General features: G+C 46.5%; 2 protein-coding genes and 1 pseudogene across 4 annotated transcripts in view; 2 read left to right on the top strand and 1 right to left on the bottom strand.

The window, feature by feature from the left end:
- The window catches only part of LOC146009910 (uncharacterized), a 272,626-nt gene that overhangs the window by 203,768 nt on the left and 53,323 nt on the right, over window positions 1-15,535 (top strand). The window contains exon 1 of one of the 2 annotated variants that reach the window (XM_083150530.1): window positions 3,956-3,979. The exons of the other annotated variant lie outside the window; for it this stretch is intronic. The gene's annotated coding sequence lies outside the window, so the exon portion shown is untranslated. Of the gene's footprint in view, window positions 1-3,955; window positions 3,980-15,535 lie in introns of those variants that run through there. 2 annotated transcript variants of the gene reach the window in all.
- The window catches only part of LOC146009992 (uncharacterized), a 64,268-nt pseudogene that overhangs the window by 17,223 nt on the left and 31,510 nt on the right, over window positions 1-15,535 (bottom strand). The gene's annotated exons all lie outside the window — the stretch shown is intronic.
- Window positions 3,878-15,309, top strand: LOC146009962 (uncharacterized). The gene is made up of 2 exons (XM_083150645.1): window positions 3,878-4,064; window positions 11,348-15,309. The coding sequence occupies exons 1-2, from the start codon at window positions 3,878-3,880 to the stop codon at window positions 12,676-12,678; spliced, it is 1,518 nt and encodes a 505-aa protein (XP_083006771.1). The 3' UTR covers window positions 12,679-15,309.

Below are 15,535 nucleotides of genomic sequence, written 5' to 3'. Positions count from 1 at the left end.
AGCCTCTGGGAGCTGAACGCTGAAGACTCACGCAGGGATTCCAGGAAGCAGGCTTGAACTGCACAGAGCATCCAGCAGGAAGACAAGTTGCTGAAGGCAGTTTCTGGGTCTGTGAGCAGGATATTTAACCCCCCTGCCTTGCATTGATTGGAGGAAATGACAGAGGGCATTCTGCAAACTGAGGCAGGAATCCAGGAGACTTCAGTGTGAATTTAACAGGTGAGCAACAGGGAACAGGACAGCAAAGGGTTACAGGTGATTCCAGTTTTAGACTGGATTCTACTCAGCTGCACAATCAAGGAGCCAGCAATGCACAGACTGACTGGCAGCATGAAAGCAGACAGAACTGATTCAGACTGAGACTGAGAAACAGCAGAATCACAAGTCATGTAAGCTTGAATAAGCAGATCCGTGACACTGTGATTCTGTGGGAAAACATGCAGGGAGATGTCCCCCCCGCCCCACCCCCATCCCATCTGTAGCCTCACAGGAGCTGACAGCTCCCACTAACAACTTACGTGTACAGTATATGTGTATATCTAACTATCTGTCCACACACGTGTGTGTGTGTGTGTGTGTATACATTTATACCATTTCATTTCCCTGTTCAGGGGGTAGGGGGGCACCACAAACTTTTTTTGCAGGGGGGGGGGGGGGGGGGATTTATAGTTATGCCACTGGATCAGCTGCCGGTATCTGTGACAGCCCAGCGGGTGAGGTCAGCCACCTGCAGGGGCCAATGGAAACCATGTTTGTTTTATTTATTTTCTGGCTGTGAGGGCAATCACCGAATCTGGGAGTCTCAGGTTTTTGTGTTGGCCAATGAGTGTGTTTGTTTTCCCTGTGGGGATTACGGCATGTTCTGATACTATACTACAGAGGGAGTAGGCTTTAGTGTCCTGATACTATACTACAGAGGGAGTAGGCTTTAGTGCCCTGATACTATACTACAGAGGGAGTAGGCTTTAGTGTCCTGATACTATACTACAGAGGGAGTAGGCTTTAGTGTCCTGATACTATACTACAGAGGGAGTAGGCTTTAGTGTCCTGATACTATACTACAGAGGGAGTAGGCTTTAGTGTCCTGATACTATACTACAGAGGGAGTAGGCTTTAGTGTCCTGACTCTATACTACAGAGTGGACATGCTTTAAAGGTTTTATACTGTACAGCAGAGGGCGTAGGCTTTAGTGCCGTGACACTATACTACAGAGGGAGTAGGCTTTAGTGTCCTAATACTATACTACAGAGGGAGCAGGCTTTAGTGCCCTGATATTATACTACATGGGGAGCAGGCTTTAGTGTCCTGATACTATAGAGGGAGCAGGTTTTAGTGTTTTTAAGCTATACACCACAGGGGGATCAGGATTGTGCTATGTTATTATAATAGAGATTGGAGTAGACTGTGATATATAATAATTATTACACTCCAGGTGGATTTAAAGTCTGCTCGACCTACCAAAAATATAGTTGATATGTGCAATAATTGCAGAAATATTAATATAAAAGTAATTTTCTCCCATTGTAGTCAATTGGCATTCCTTATCTGCAGACAACACTGTCATTCCACTGTCATTCCTTTTAGTACATCCCCCTTTTGTATAGCACCAGGAAGTATGCTCCATCTGTGTAATAACATGACATAACTTCTTCTGTGGTAGCAGGGCATTAAAGCCTGGCCCCGTGTAGTACGGTACATGACACTAAATTCCACTCTACGTGTAACACTCCTCCATCTGTATTGTCACAATAATGATAATAAAGTTGATTAATACCTTCTACCATATAACGACGGCGTGTCCGACTCCTCCCTAATTCAAAGACGCCTCTTCTCCGTATATAGCAGCGGGGCTACAACAAAATGGCCGCCGCCTGGCCAGTGTAACCAGGGACACAGCTGCTCGCCACATACGGGATAACCGCGGGGAGAGGGGGCGTGTCTATGCACAGAAGGAGGAGGGAGGAGGATACATCCTGTGTAGCGGCCAGCAGCACAGCTGTGAGTACCAGGGAGGAGACGCTGGGGTTCTGTTCTGTTCTGTGGCTGAAGGTACAGTAGGAGTGATCTTTATTATACTAATACAGCCTTTACCTTTAGTGTCCTGATACTACAGGGGGAGCAGGCTTTAGTGTACTGGTACTATAGTACAGGGTGAGCATACCATAGTGTCCTGGTACTATACTACAGGGGGAGCAGACCATAGTGTCCTGGTACTATACTACAGGCAGAGCAGACCTTAGTGTCCTGATGCTATACTACAGGGTGAGCAGACCATAGTGTCCTGGTATTATACTACAGGGGGAGCAGACCTAGTGTCCTGATACTATACTACAGGCGGAGCAGACCTTAGTGTACTGATACTACACTACAGGTGGAGCAGACCTTAGTGTCCTGATACTATATTACAGGATGAGCAGACCTTAGTGTCCTGGTACTATACTACTGGGGGAGCAGACTTAGTGCCCTGATACTACAGGCGGAGCAGACCTAGTGTCCTGATACTATATTACAGGGTGAGCAGACCATAGTGTCCTGGTACTATACTACAGAGGGAGCAGACCTAGTGTCCTGATACTATACTACAGGCGGAGCAGACCTTAGTGTCCTGATACTATACTACAGGCGGAGCAGACCTAGTGTCCTGATACTATACTACAGGCGGAGCAGATCATAGTGTCCTGATACCATCTATCAGGACACTATGGGTAGCAGCTAGGCTAGAGAGGTGACTACTAGGAATGGGATGTTATACAGTAACACCCGGAGATGTGACCGCTGGGAATGGGACGTTATACAGTAACACTGGGGATGTGACCGGAGAGGTGACTACTAGGAATGGGACGTTATACAGTAACATCGGGGGATGTGACTGTTGGGAATGGGACGTTAGACAGTAACACGGGGGGATGTGACCGGAGAGGTGACTGCTGGGAATGGGACATTATACAGTAACACGGGGGATGTGACCGGAGAGGTGACTGCTGGGTATGGGGCGTTGTACAGTAACACCGGGGGATGTGACCGGAGAGGTGACTGCTGGGAATGGGACATAATACAGTAACACTGGGGGATGTGACCGGAGAGGTGACTGCTGGGAATGGGACGTTATACAGTAACACGGGGAGAGGTGACTGCTGGGAATGGGGCGTTATACAGTAACACTGGGGAATGTGACCGGAGAGGTGACTGCTGGGAATGGGGCGTTATACAGTAACACCAGGGTATGTGATCGGAAAGGTGACTGCTGGGAACAGGACGTTATACAGTAATAACAGGGTATGTGACCGGAAAGGTGACTGCTGGGAACAGGACGTTATACAGTAACACCGGGGGATGTGACCGGAGGGGTGACTGCTGGGAATGGGACGTTATACAGTAACACCGGGGAATGTGACCGTAGAGGTGACTGCTGGGAATGGGGCGTTATACAGTAACACCAGGGTATGTGACCGGAAAGGTGACTGCTGGGAACAGGACGTTATACAGTAACACCGGGGAATGTGACCGGAGAGGTGACTGCTGGGAATGGGGCGTTATACAGTAACACCGGGGGTTGTGACCGGAGAGGTGACTGCTGGGAATGGGGCGTTATACAGTAACACCAGGGTATGTGACCGGAAAGGTGACTGCTGGGAACAGGACGTTATACAGTAACAACAGGGGATGTGACAAGAGAGGTGACTGCTGGGAATAACACGTTATCATCCCCGGTGTTACTGTATAACGTCCTATTCCCAGCAGTCACCTCTCCTGTCACATCCCCCGGTGTTACTGTATGACTGTATCATTGTGTGTGTCAGGTTCCTTTTAGGTGGGATCTGTGTAAGACTAGTAATTTCATGCACTCCTATATTGTAGGGCTAAGATCTGACTGATATGAAGGCAGAAGATACAGAGGGAGAAGAAGCGACATATGTGACTGATATGAAGGCAGAAGATACAGAGGGAGAAGAAGAGACGTATGTGACTGTTATAAAGGTAGAAGAGACAGAGCAAGAGGAGACGTATATGATGGGTGATCAGCAGTGTAAGGAGGAGGAAATCCCTACAGATATCAGCACAGGTGAGTAATAATCACTAAGTACAGAGTCATATATTCTCCTTGTTCTGTCACTACAGCAATCTCTTATCTCATACATCAGGAGCCATCAGCCCCTATTATACTCCTGCTCCCCCCTCACATCATGTCACTGTGTGTTACCAGCCCAGAGATCTGACCAGTCTCCTCCCCGCACTCTCTGGTGTATCTCATACATCAGGAACCATCAGCCCCTATTATACTCCTGCTCTCCCCCTCACATCATGTCACTGTGTGTTACCAGCCCAGAGATCTGACCAGTCTCCTCCCCGCACTCTCTGGTGTATCTCATACAGATAGCGCAGGCCTTATGCTTGCTGGCGAATCGCCAGCAGCATGCTGCTGGCGATCCGCCAGCAACACGGCGCGCCATCTGACTGAGACGCGCGTGCGTCCCCCACGCACGCGCGTCTCAGTATCCGGGCGGCCGGCCGGCGAGGCGGACGCAATACTGTCCGCCTCCCGCTCGAGGGGGGCTGGGGGGACCCGAGGAGGCTGTGGGGGGGTGCGGGCGCCCGGTGTGGGCACCGGGCGACCGAGGGCAGCACCGTCGGCAGGGGACGCGCGCGCACCTCGTGCGCGCGCGTCCCCTTCCGACACACAGATGGCGCGGGAGCAGGGAATGGCGATGGCGACGCCATCGCCATCCCCTGCAAAGATGAGCCCGGCCCCATCTGTACATCAGGAGCCATCAGCCCCTATTATACTCCTGCTCTTCCCCTCACATCATGTCACTGTGTGTTACCAGCCCAGAGATCTGACCAGTCTCCTCCCCGCACTCTCTGGTGTATCTCATACATCAGGAGCCATCAGCCCCTATTATACTCCTGCTCCCCCCTCACATCATGTCACTGTGTGTTACCCAGAGATCTGACCAGTCTCCTCCCCGCACTCTCTGGTGTATCTCATACATCAGGTGCCATCAGCCCCTATTATACTCCTGCTCCCCCTCACATCATGCCACTGTGTGTTACCCAGAGATCTGACCAGTCTCCTCCCCACACTCTCTGGTGTATCTCATACATCAGGAGCCATCAGCCCCTATTATACTCCTGCTCTCCCCCTCACATCATGTCACTGTGTTACCCAGAGATCTGACCAGTCTCCTCCCCGCACTCTCTGGTGTATCTCATACATCAGGAGCCATCAGCCCCTATTATACTCCTGCTCTCCCCATCACATCATGTCACTGTGTGTTACCAGCCCAGAGATCTGACCAGTCTCCTCCCCACACTCTGGTGTATCTCATACATCAGGAGCCATCAGCCCCTATTATACTCCTGCTCTCCCCCTCACATCATGTCACTGTGTGTTACCAGCCCAGAGATCTGACCAGTCTCCTCCCCACACTCTGGTGTATCTCATACATCAGGAGCCATCAGCCCCTATTATACTCCTGCTCTCCCCCTCACATCATGTCACTATGTTACCCAGAGATCTGACCAGTCTCCTCCCTGCACTCTCTGGTGTATCTCATACATCAGGAGCCATCAGCCCCTATTATACTCCTGCTCTCCCCCTCACATCATGTCGCTGTGTGTTACCAGCCCAGAGATCTGACCAGTCTCCTCCCCGCACTCTCTGGTGTATCTCATACATCACCATCAGCCCCTATTATACTCCTGCTCTCCCCCTCACATCATGTCACTGTGTGTTACCAGCCCAGAGATCTGACCAGTCTCCTCCCTGTACTCTCTGGTGTATCTCATACATCAGGAGCCATCAGCCCCTATTATACTCCTGCTCTCCCCTCACATCATGTCACTGTGAAACCAGCCCAGAAATCTGACCAGTCTCCTCCCCGCACTCTCTGGTGTATCTCATACATCAGTAACCATCAGCCCCTATTATACTCCTGCTCTCCTCCTCACATCATGTCACTGTGTGTTACCAGCCCAGAGATCTGACCAGTCTCCTCCCCGCACTCTCTGGTGAATCTCATACATCAGGAGCCATCAGCCACTATTATACTCCTGCTCTCCCCCTCACATCATGTCACTGTGTGTTACCAGCCCAGAGATCTGACCAGTCTCCTCCCCGCACTCTCTGGTGAATCTCATACATCAGGAGCCATCAGCCACTATTATACTCCTGCTCTCCCCCTCACATCATGTCACTGTGTGTTACCAGCCCAGAGATCTGACCAGTCTCCTCCCTGCACTCTCTGGTGTATCTCATAAATCAGGAGCCATCAGCCCCTATTATAATCCTGCTCTCCCCTCACATCATGTCACTGTGTGCTACCAGCCCAAAGATCTGACCAGTCTCCTCCCCGCACTCTCTGGTGTACCTCATACATCAGTAGCCATCAGCCCCTATTATACTCCTGCTCTCCCCCTCACATCATGTCACTGTGTGTTACCAGCCCAGAGATCTGACCAGTCTCCTCCCCGCACTCTCTGGTGTATCTCATACATCAGGACCCATCAGCCCCTATTATACTCCTGCTCTCCCCCTTCACATCATGTCACTGTGTGTTACCAGCCCAGAGATCTGACCAGTCTCCTCCCTGCACTCTCTGGTGTCTCATACATTTGTCTCCACTAATCTGCTATACTCAGCAACAATGTAGCGGGATACACCTGTATCGTGGTAACTAGTGTGCTCTCTGTATTGTTTTGTGATCAAAAGACGACTTCTCTACCACACCTCTGCACCCTAAAACTAACTCTCCCCGCTAGTGCCCAACCTTAACCCCATACCTTACAGCCTAAATTGAACCCCTGTTCTTTGAAGCCTAATTCTAATCTCCGTAAAGGAAAATATTGATATCTCCTCCACTGGCGCCAAGTTATACGTTCCTATATATAGGGGAACGGTCCTCTTCTCCAAAATGGGGAAAGCTGGGTATATATACCGTACGCCCCTTAATGTATAAGAGGGCTCCTCTTCTCCGAATAGCTGAGCTTAAATGAATCCCACGAATGGACACCAAGACCAATGGACTGGAGGGCTCTTCTGACGTCCGTCTCAAACAATGATGACCCAAAATAAAGATGATGGGGAGGTATAGTGTAAAATCATTTATTAAAGTGAAATAACATTAAAATTGGAGGACAAGGAAACCAAATGGCATGTTACCGTCTGAGGTGGAGAACAGAGATGTGAATCAAAGTTCTCAAATAAGTCAAAGTAGGCAGGGCTGGTCCCGGGAAAAAACAACCCACGCTTCTTCCAGGTCAGGCACGGTAAATGCAAGGGGTCCAAAGATCCTCCACGATTAGGTCCAAACACTCCAAACGAGTTTTCGATTGCTTATGCAATCTTTCTCAAGGAGATAATGCTAGGACTCTCCACTACACCATTAAATACCCCTCCCGTCCAATCCCTGTGTCCGAATACAAGAATGAAGTCCCAAATGTCCAATAAGAGTCAAGCAACGTTGCGTCTGTGTCACTTCCGGTAAGACGCTGACAGCTTCCGGTATTACGGAACGCACATCGCACTTCGTGCGTTCCACAGGGCATCCACTTCCTGAAAGATGAGGTGTGTGTTGTTATCTAATGTCAGCGGAGGATCTGCCTTGCTTCCAAAAGTTCCGCTTGACATGGATTTAACTTCAATAGTGGATGCGCTTCCCCACTTCTGGTGGAGTGTGGCGGAAGTGGGAAGATATTGCTCGTTTCTTCATCACATAAATCTGATCAGTATACTATGGATGGAGAACGGCAAAGTATTAATAACACTAATATGTGCAAATAGGCAAAAAGTGCATGGGTAACCAATATGTAAAATACATAAATAAAGTGCAAATTGCATGAAACATAATGAAAAAATACGTATAAAAATTTGTAAAAAAGCGGGATATAGATAAAACCAGATATACAAACAGATATAAAAGACATAAAAAATGTAGCAGTAAAATGAAATGTTATAAAAACCATTTAACCTCAAAATCGAGGTTAAGACCACCTGGTTTTAATGTGTTAAAATTGTATATACATTTCATTTCTTCCTGTGCCAGTCTAGTGGCCAGGTTTTTGGTGCGTACATTACTGTGCATTTGTTTGATGCCTAAAAATCTGGTCATATGCTGGGTGGATGAACCATGTTTCACTTTAAAATGCTGTGAGAGGGAATGTGATTCTAAGTCCTTGGTGATATTATTTAGATGTTCTGCCAACCTGACCTTAAAAGGCCTAGAGGTGCGCCCTATGTAAAAAAGGTGACATGAACATTCAATGGCGTATATAATATTCTTGCTGTTGCAAGTCATGAATTCCCCAATCTTTTGTTGGGTGTCATTGATGGTTAATTCAGTGTACTTAGTAACACCTCCATAATCCACTGTTCTACATCCTTTGCAATTACCACACCTGTGGAATCCTTTAGTTGCGATGTTCCCAGGAGTTTTTGTGGTGATAAGGGCACTGCGGACTAGTTTGTTACTGATATTGGGCGCTCTCCTATAAATAAACTTAGGGTGAGCAGGAAGGTGGGCACCCAATATAGGGTCCTTTTGGAGGATGCTCCAGTGTTTCTTAAAGGAGCGCTCAACTTTCTTATGTTGGGCGTTGAAATTGGTAATAAAGGCCCATTTGTAGTCATCATTCTGGCTAGTGGGTGCATTTTTGTCAGTAAGGAGGTCAATCCTATTGATGAGAAATGCACAGTAATGTACGCACCAAAAACCGGGCCACTAGACTGGCACAGGAAGAAATGAAATGTATATACAATTTTAACACATTAAAACCAGGTGGTCTTAACCTCGATTTTGAGGTTAAATGGTTTTTATAACATTTCATTTTACTGCTACATTTTTTATGTCTTTTATATCTGTTTGTATATCTGGTTTTATCTATATCCCGCTTTTGTACAAATTTTTATACGTATTTTTTCATTATGTTTCATGCAATTTGCACTTTATTTATGTATTTTACATATTGGTTACCCATGCACTTCTCCATCCATAGTATACTGATCAGATTTATGTGATGAAGAAACGAGCAATATCTTCCCACTTCCGCCACACTCCACCAGAAGTGGGGAAGCGCATCCACTATTGAAGTTAAATCCATGTCAAGCGGAACTTTTGGAAGCAAGACAGTTCCTCCGCTGACCTTAGATAACTACACACACCTCCTCTTTCAGGAAGTGGATGCCCTGTGGAACGCACGAAGTGCGATGTGCGTTCCGTAATACCGGAAGCTGTCAGCGTCTTACCGGAAGTGACACAGACGCAACGTTGCTTGACTCTTATTGGACATTTGGGACTTCATTCTTGTATTCGGACACAGGGATTGGACGGGAGGGGTATTTAATGGTGTAGTGGAGAGTCCTAGCATTATCTCCTTGAGAAAGATTGCATAAGCAATCGAAAACGTGTTTGGACCTAATCGTGGAGGATCTTTGGACCCCTTGCATTTACCGTGCCTGACCTGGAAGAAGTGTGGGTTGTTTTTTCCCGGGACCAGCCCTGCCTACTTTGACTTATTTGAGAACTTTGATTCACATCTCTGTTCTCCACCTCAGACGGTAACATGACATTTGGTTTCCTTGTCCTCCAATTTTAATGTTATTTCACTTTAATAAATGATTTTACACTATACCTCCCCATCATCTTTATTTTGGGTCACCATTGTTTGAGACGGACGTCAGAAGAGCCTGTGAAGTTATATCTCCAGTCCATTGGTCTTGGTGTTCATTCGTGGGATTCATTTGAGCTCACCTATTCGGAGAAGAGGAGCCCTCTTATACATTAAGGGGCGTACGGTATATATACCCAGCTTTCCCCATTTTGGAGAAGAGGACCATTCCCCTATATATAGGAACGTATAACTTTGCGCCAGTGGAGGAGATATCAATATTTTCCTTTACGCAATATTTTGTCTCTGTGGTTCTAGGGTTACCACACTATCGATATCACCCCCACAAGGCAGCCTATTTAGCGCACATCCACCGTCAAATTCTTTTTTTCCTAATTCTAATCTCCCATTCTAAGTGCCTAACCCCCTTTAGTGCAACCGTTACCTAACACTGACCTACCATCCCTCCGCAGTCTTAGCTTAAGTCCCCGCCTAAGCCTAACCGACCTCCGCATACTTAAATTCAGCAACCCAGAAGTTGTGAGTCCTCCGCCATTCCCAGTGGTGCAGAGAGATCAGCCAATCAGCTCCTAGCTGTCCCTTTTTCAAACACAAGTGGGGTGTTTGATCAGCAGTGTAAATCATAACATCTGCCTATTATCAGACGACATTGTCTTGTTTATAACCAACCCATAATCTTCCTTACTAGCTCTCCATAATATACTTCAGGAATAATCAAATATATCTTACTACAAACTAAACCCTTCAAAAACTTTAGCGCTTCCTCCCGGAATGGACCGTTCACATTATTATATATTGTGGATGGGATGTCGGGATTCGGGCATCAGCAATTTGAACGATGTCAGGATTCTGGTGCCAATCTACTGACTGTAAATTGGGATTCCGGTGCCAGTATTTCAACTGCCAACATCCCGGCAGGTGGTATGCTAATTGAATCAGGTTGAGGAGAATCCTGGGTGAGCGTCATTGCTGCATTGGAAACAGAGGATGCTGGGAGAAACGACATCTCAGAAGGTTTAAGCACGTATAAGAGGACATTCCTAGCTTTGCTGATGACGCTCTCAGATGTGCCGACACATTTTTTCGACGTGGTCTAAAGTTTGACAAAGGCAAGATGTTAATTTATTGGAAAGACCCTTAAAAGTGACAAAAAGGCATCATGGAACAGAAAGATGGGGTCAGTGTACTAAGATGGGATGAATCAACCAATCAGAGTTTCAACAACCGAGATTATGAAATAGTTTCCAAATGTAGCTGCTATTGGCCTGGCCGTACCTGTAAGTGAATACATATGGGTGACTGGCGGTTGTGAGGCAGGCAGGGGACCCCAACACCTGACCCCCCCCCCCCACCTTAGTGCATAAACCTTGTTAGTGTCTAATCCTCCTTCCCTGCAGCCCATAGATGACTATTGAGAACATGGGGGCGCTCTGGTGTGGCGCGTAGTGAGAACTGGGGGCGCTCTGGTGTGGTGCGTAGTGAGAACTGGGGGCGCTCTGGTGTGGTGCATGGTGAGAACTGGGGGGCAATGTGGTGTGGTGAGAACTGGGGGGCACTGTGGCGTGTGGTGAAAACTGGGGGCGCTGTGGCACAGCATGTAGTGAGAACTGGGGGCGCTGTGGCACGGCATGTAGTGAGAACTGGGGGCGCCATGTAATGTACTTTTTGGAGATTTTACCATTGCACCAAATTTATTCTTCTCATTATTTTTATTCCCAACAGGTGGCTGCAGCATCGGTAATAGTGGGGGGAGGAATTCCATGTTACCCCCAGATTTCAATATCCAAGATAATGACATCACACGAGGTTTCAGAGGAAACTCTATCACCCCGACTGTACATCTAGTGCATTCCATGGCAGATGTATCACTTATTCCATCTACTTATGAGGAACGTTCTCCTGGTACCTCAGATATTGTCACACAGAATACAGCTCACATTGGTGGGAAACGGTTTCCATGTCCTGAGTGTGGGAAATGTTTTACACAGAAATCAAGACTTCACAGACACCAGAGAGCGCACACAGATGAGAGACCATTCCATTGTTCTGAATGTGGGAAATGTTTTAAACAACGGGAAGCACTTAGAGCACATAAGAGAATACACACGGGTGAGAAGCCGTTTCGATGTTCTGAGTGTGAGAAATGTTTTACACATCAGGGAGGACTTGTGGCACATCACAGAACTCACACAGGGGAAAAGCCATTTTTATGTTCTGAATGTGGGAAATGTTTTGCACACCAGGGAGCACTAGCACTACATAAGAGATCTCATACAGATAATAAGCCATTCTCATGTTCTGAGTGTGATAAGTGTTTTAAACGTCAGGGGACACTTGTGGCACATAAGAGAAGTCACACAGGCGAGAGACCATTTCCATGTTCTGAGTGTGGGAAATGTTTTACACACCAGGATGCACTTATATTACATAAGAGAACGCACACAGGGGAGAAGCCATTTCCGTGTCCTGAATGTGGGATTTGTTTTGCAAACAAATCAAATCTTGTTGCTCATCGGAGAACCCACACAGGCGAGAAACTATTCCCATGTCCTGAGTGTGGGAAATGTTTTACACAGCAGGGAACACTTGTGGCACATCACAGAACTCACACAGGTGAAAAGCCATTTGTATGTTCTGAATGTGGGAAATGTTTTACACAGAAGGGAGCACTCACATTACATAAGAGCATACATACAGATAATAAGCCATTCTCATGTTCTGAGTGTAAGAAATGTTTTAAACTCCGGGGAACGCTTGTGGCACATAAGAGAACTCACACAGGCGAGAGACCATTCCCATGCTCTGAGTGCGGGAAATGTTTTGCACAGCAGGCAGCACTTGCGGCGCATAAGAAAACTCATACAGTTAAGACTCCATTTTTATGCCCTGAGTGTGGGAAATGGTTTACACATCGAGGAGCACTTGCGGCACATCAGAGAACTCACACAGGTGGGGAGCCGTTTTCTTGTTCTGAGTGTGGGAAATGTTTTACACAGAAATCAAAACTTGCCAGACACCAGAAAGTGCATACAGGTGAGAGACCATTTACATGATCTGTGTGGGAAATGTTTTATTTTTAAAAGAGATTTTATTAATCGTCAAAGACCTCAAACAGGAGAAGTATCCGGTGGCAAAATAGAAGATGCCCCCCATTTCCCAGTACGGCCAAAGCTAGCACACGTGGTAACGTTCCAGCGATGCCCCAATTGTACCTCTGGGAGAGTAAAGATTCCTTATTGCAGCAAATTAGGGTGATAAGGAATTGTTTATTTTCGGGGTTCTGCAAATTATAATTTATCGAACTATATTTAAAACAAAAGAGAGAGAAAATTGTGAGAAATAAAGTACCAACCAATCAGCTCCTACCTTACATGTTAGACACTGGTTTAAAAAATGACAGCAGTAGATTGATTGGTACACGATCTCCCACAGTTTTATCTGTCTCTAGGCCCATACACACTAGAAGATTCCAATCTGGCCGGTTGGAATGAAAATCCGGACATTTTGGGGAGCAAATGACAATTGAACATTTGCTCCAAACAATGGGAAAATGGACACAAATTGTTCCTACAGACAAATTGGTCAGTTTAAGGCCCATACACTCTAGAAGATATTGCCATCAATCTCATTCTGAAGCCCCTTTCTGAACAAGATTGTTGCCATTATATTCTGGTGTGTATGGGCCTTTATGCAGATGATGGCTTTTTGTCCATTTTCCAGTGTTTGGGAGCAAATGGTCATTTTGTTCCCGGAAATTTCCAGATTTTCATTCCAACCAGCCAGATTGGAAAGATCCAATGTGTATGGGCCTTAAGCTTCCATAAACCCCCGAAAAGTTTTATTATAGGAGTATTTCCTTAAATCAGCTTCTGCTCCCCTATCTTTAAGACAGTGTAGATCACTATGATCTGTTACCTCACATTCCGGGACGCTTCTCGGGACCCTTTTGACAGTGGGAGCCTGGTGGTCAGTGCCTCCAATGTCCCTGGGAGTTACACCACTGACCATATGGCATTTTGCAAAAGGAGCACAATAGTTCAAACCAGAACAATACATCATACGAGGGGGGGGGGGGTCTTAGGAGAGTGTAACTGGGGTTCAGCTTAGGCAGGGAGACATATCTGTGCTTAGTACGGTATTTGTACAGTGACTGATCATCGATTCTGAACATCGTGTGGTGAATCCTCCCGAGATGAATGAAGACATTCCGGTATCGCTTACCATTCTCTTGAATGTCACGCTGTTTTGATAACATTCATATGCACCAATAAATTGTACTTCTGTATTCTAATATATTTGACTGGGTTGCGCTTCTCTACTGTGACGGTACAGGTTTCGGCTTTGTCCAGTGGAGAATAATACAGGGGAAACTGTGTAGCGCGCTTATAAAGGCTGTTTGCTCAATGGGAGCAGCTGCAGTAGGGATTGGTCTGATCCCTTGTAATACAATGTGAATGAGAAAGCATATATAATAAAAACAATAGTAAATGAGGGGTAGATTTATTAAGCTCGGTGAAGTGATAATGGGGCAGATGTATGAATCTCCCCTTAATGTTTGTAATCTAACGTTTCCCACTTCTCCTGGCATAACGCTCAGGAGCAGGGTCAGAGTTCACCCTAATGTATTATCTTTAAGTTAGTGAGTAACGATAATCGTTTGCGTGTCTAAGATGACGCCTTTCTGCATTGGACATGTGCCCTCTGGCCTCATCTCCCCCTGCCCGCAGCAGCTGCCCCCGTCCCCCTGGTAGGCGGCATTTGAATCCTTAATTAAAAAGGAAAAATAAATTAACAACGTCCACCGGCTATTGGAGCTGGCAGGGGAATCTGTGGAAGCCTTGGTCAGAGTTTCCCTGCGGCGATGTGTATAAACTCGGTGGGGTCCCTGCAGTGCATTGGAAATAACTAGTGCTATCCCCCAGGCGGCAGTGCGGGAAGCGCAGCTGGTTTTGAAACCACTTGCCGCAAGATGATTGGCTGAATCTCAAGCCAATCATCTTGTTCAGCCCATCATCTTGCGGCAAGTGGTTTCAGTATGTGCCACGTGGATCCCTCCCTGCCACACCTGCTTTAGTTTAGTGTTTCTGTTATGAATTAGGGTGAACCCACAGCCGGGACTGCTGTTACAATGCCCCCTACTCTGCTCCTGTGATGTCCAGCGTTTTGTGTAGAATCTCCCTCTATGCCAACGCAGACCCCTGGTCACATCTCTGACTCCTAACACAGCACTCCCAAGGACGCTGTGCAACTATCAGGTAGTAGGGGAAACTGGCTTCCCCGCACCAAGCAGACATACACGCTAATTATATACTTATATAGCGACCTATGCTGTTGGTAATATTGTTGGCCAATAAGTCTGCCTTACTATAGCCAAGGAATGATAAAACTGATATCAGTAGAAACCGTAACTCTGCAGTAGCTATAGCACGTGTACATATACACAAAAAATTGCTTTTATTGGGAGCACTTTTTGGACAATCATTTTGAAAACGTGATAAATTGTACCCCTCTCCAACTGTGTCTCTCCCAAACTTTATCTCTCTTCTCACTCTCTCTCATCCCCATGATTACCCATCTCCTGTCCATTTCTGTTTTATGTGTTTGTTTGTACAATTTTTTGTATACTGTACATGTGAACTTTATTTTATATGTAATACATAAATAAAAGCTACATTTAAATATAATTCAAATGATCACATCTGCAGAAGTTCATGACCTCCACCATAAACCAATAAGAGTGGCCCAAAAAAGAGCTTTCTTTCTCTACTTGCAAATCTATAGCTGTCCCAACAGCTCAGTTGCTGTCTTCTTTACCTCCGTAACTGATGCAAAACCGGTTACCTCTAGTACAGATTGGTCCTGTGGGCAAGAAAGAAGTCACATGGTGCTAGGTCTGGAGAGTATGGAGGG

The sequence above is a fragment of the Crinia signifera genome, chromosome 6 (assembly GCF_055691185.1).
Source record: "Crinia signifera chromosome 6, ASM5569118v1, whole genome shotgun sequence".
Lineage (NCBI taxonomy): Eukaryota > Metazoa > Chordata > Amphibia > Anura > Myobatrachidae > Crinia > Crinia signifera.
This window is presented reverse-complemented; position numbering and strand designations above follow the sequence as displayed.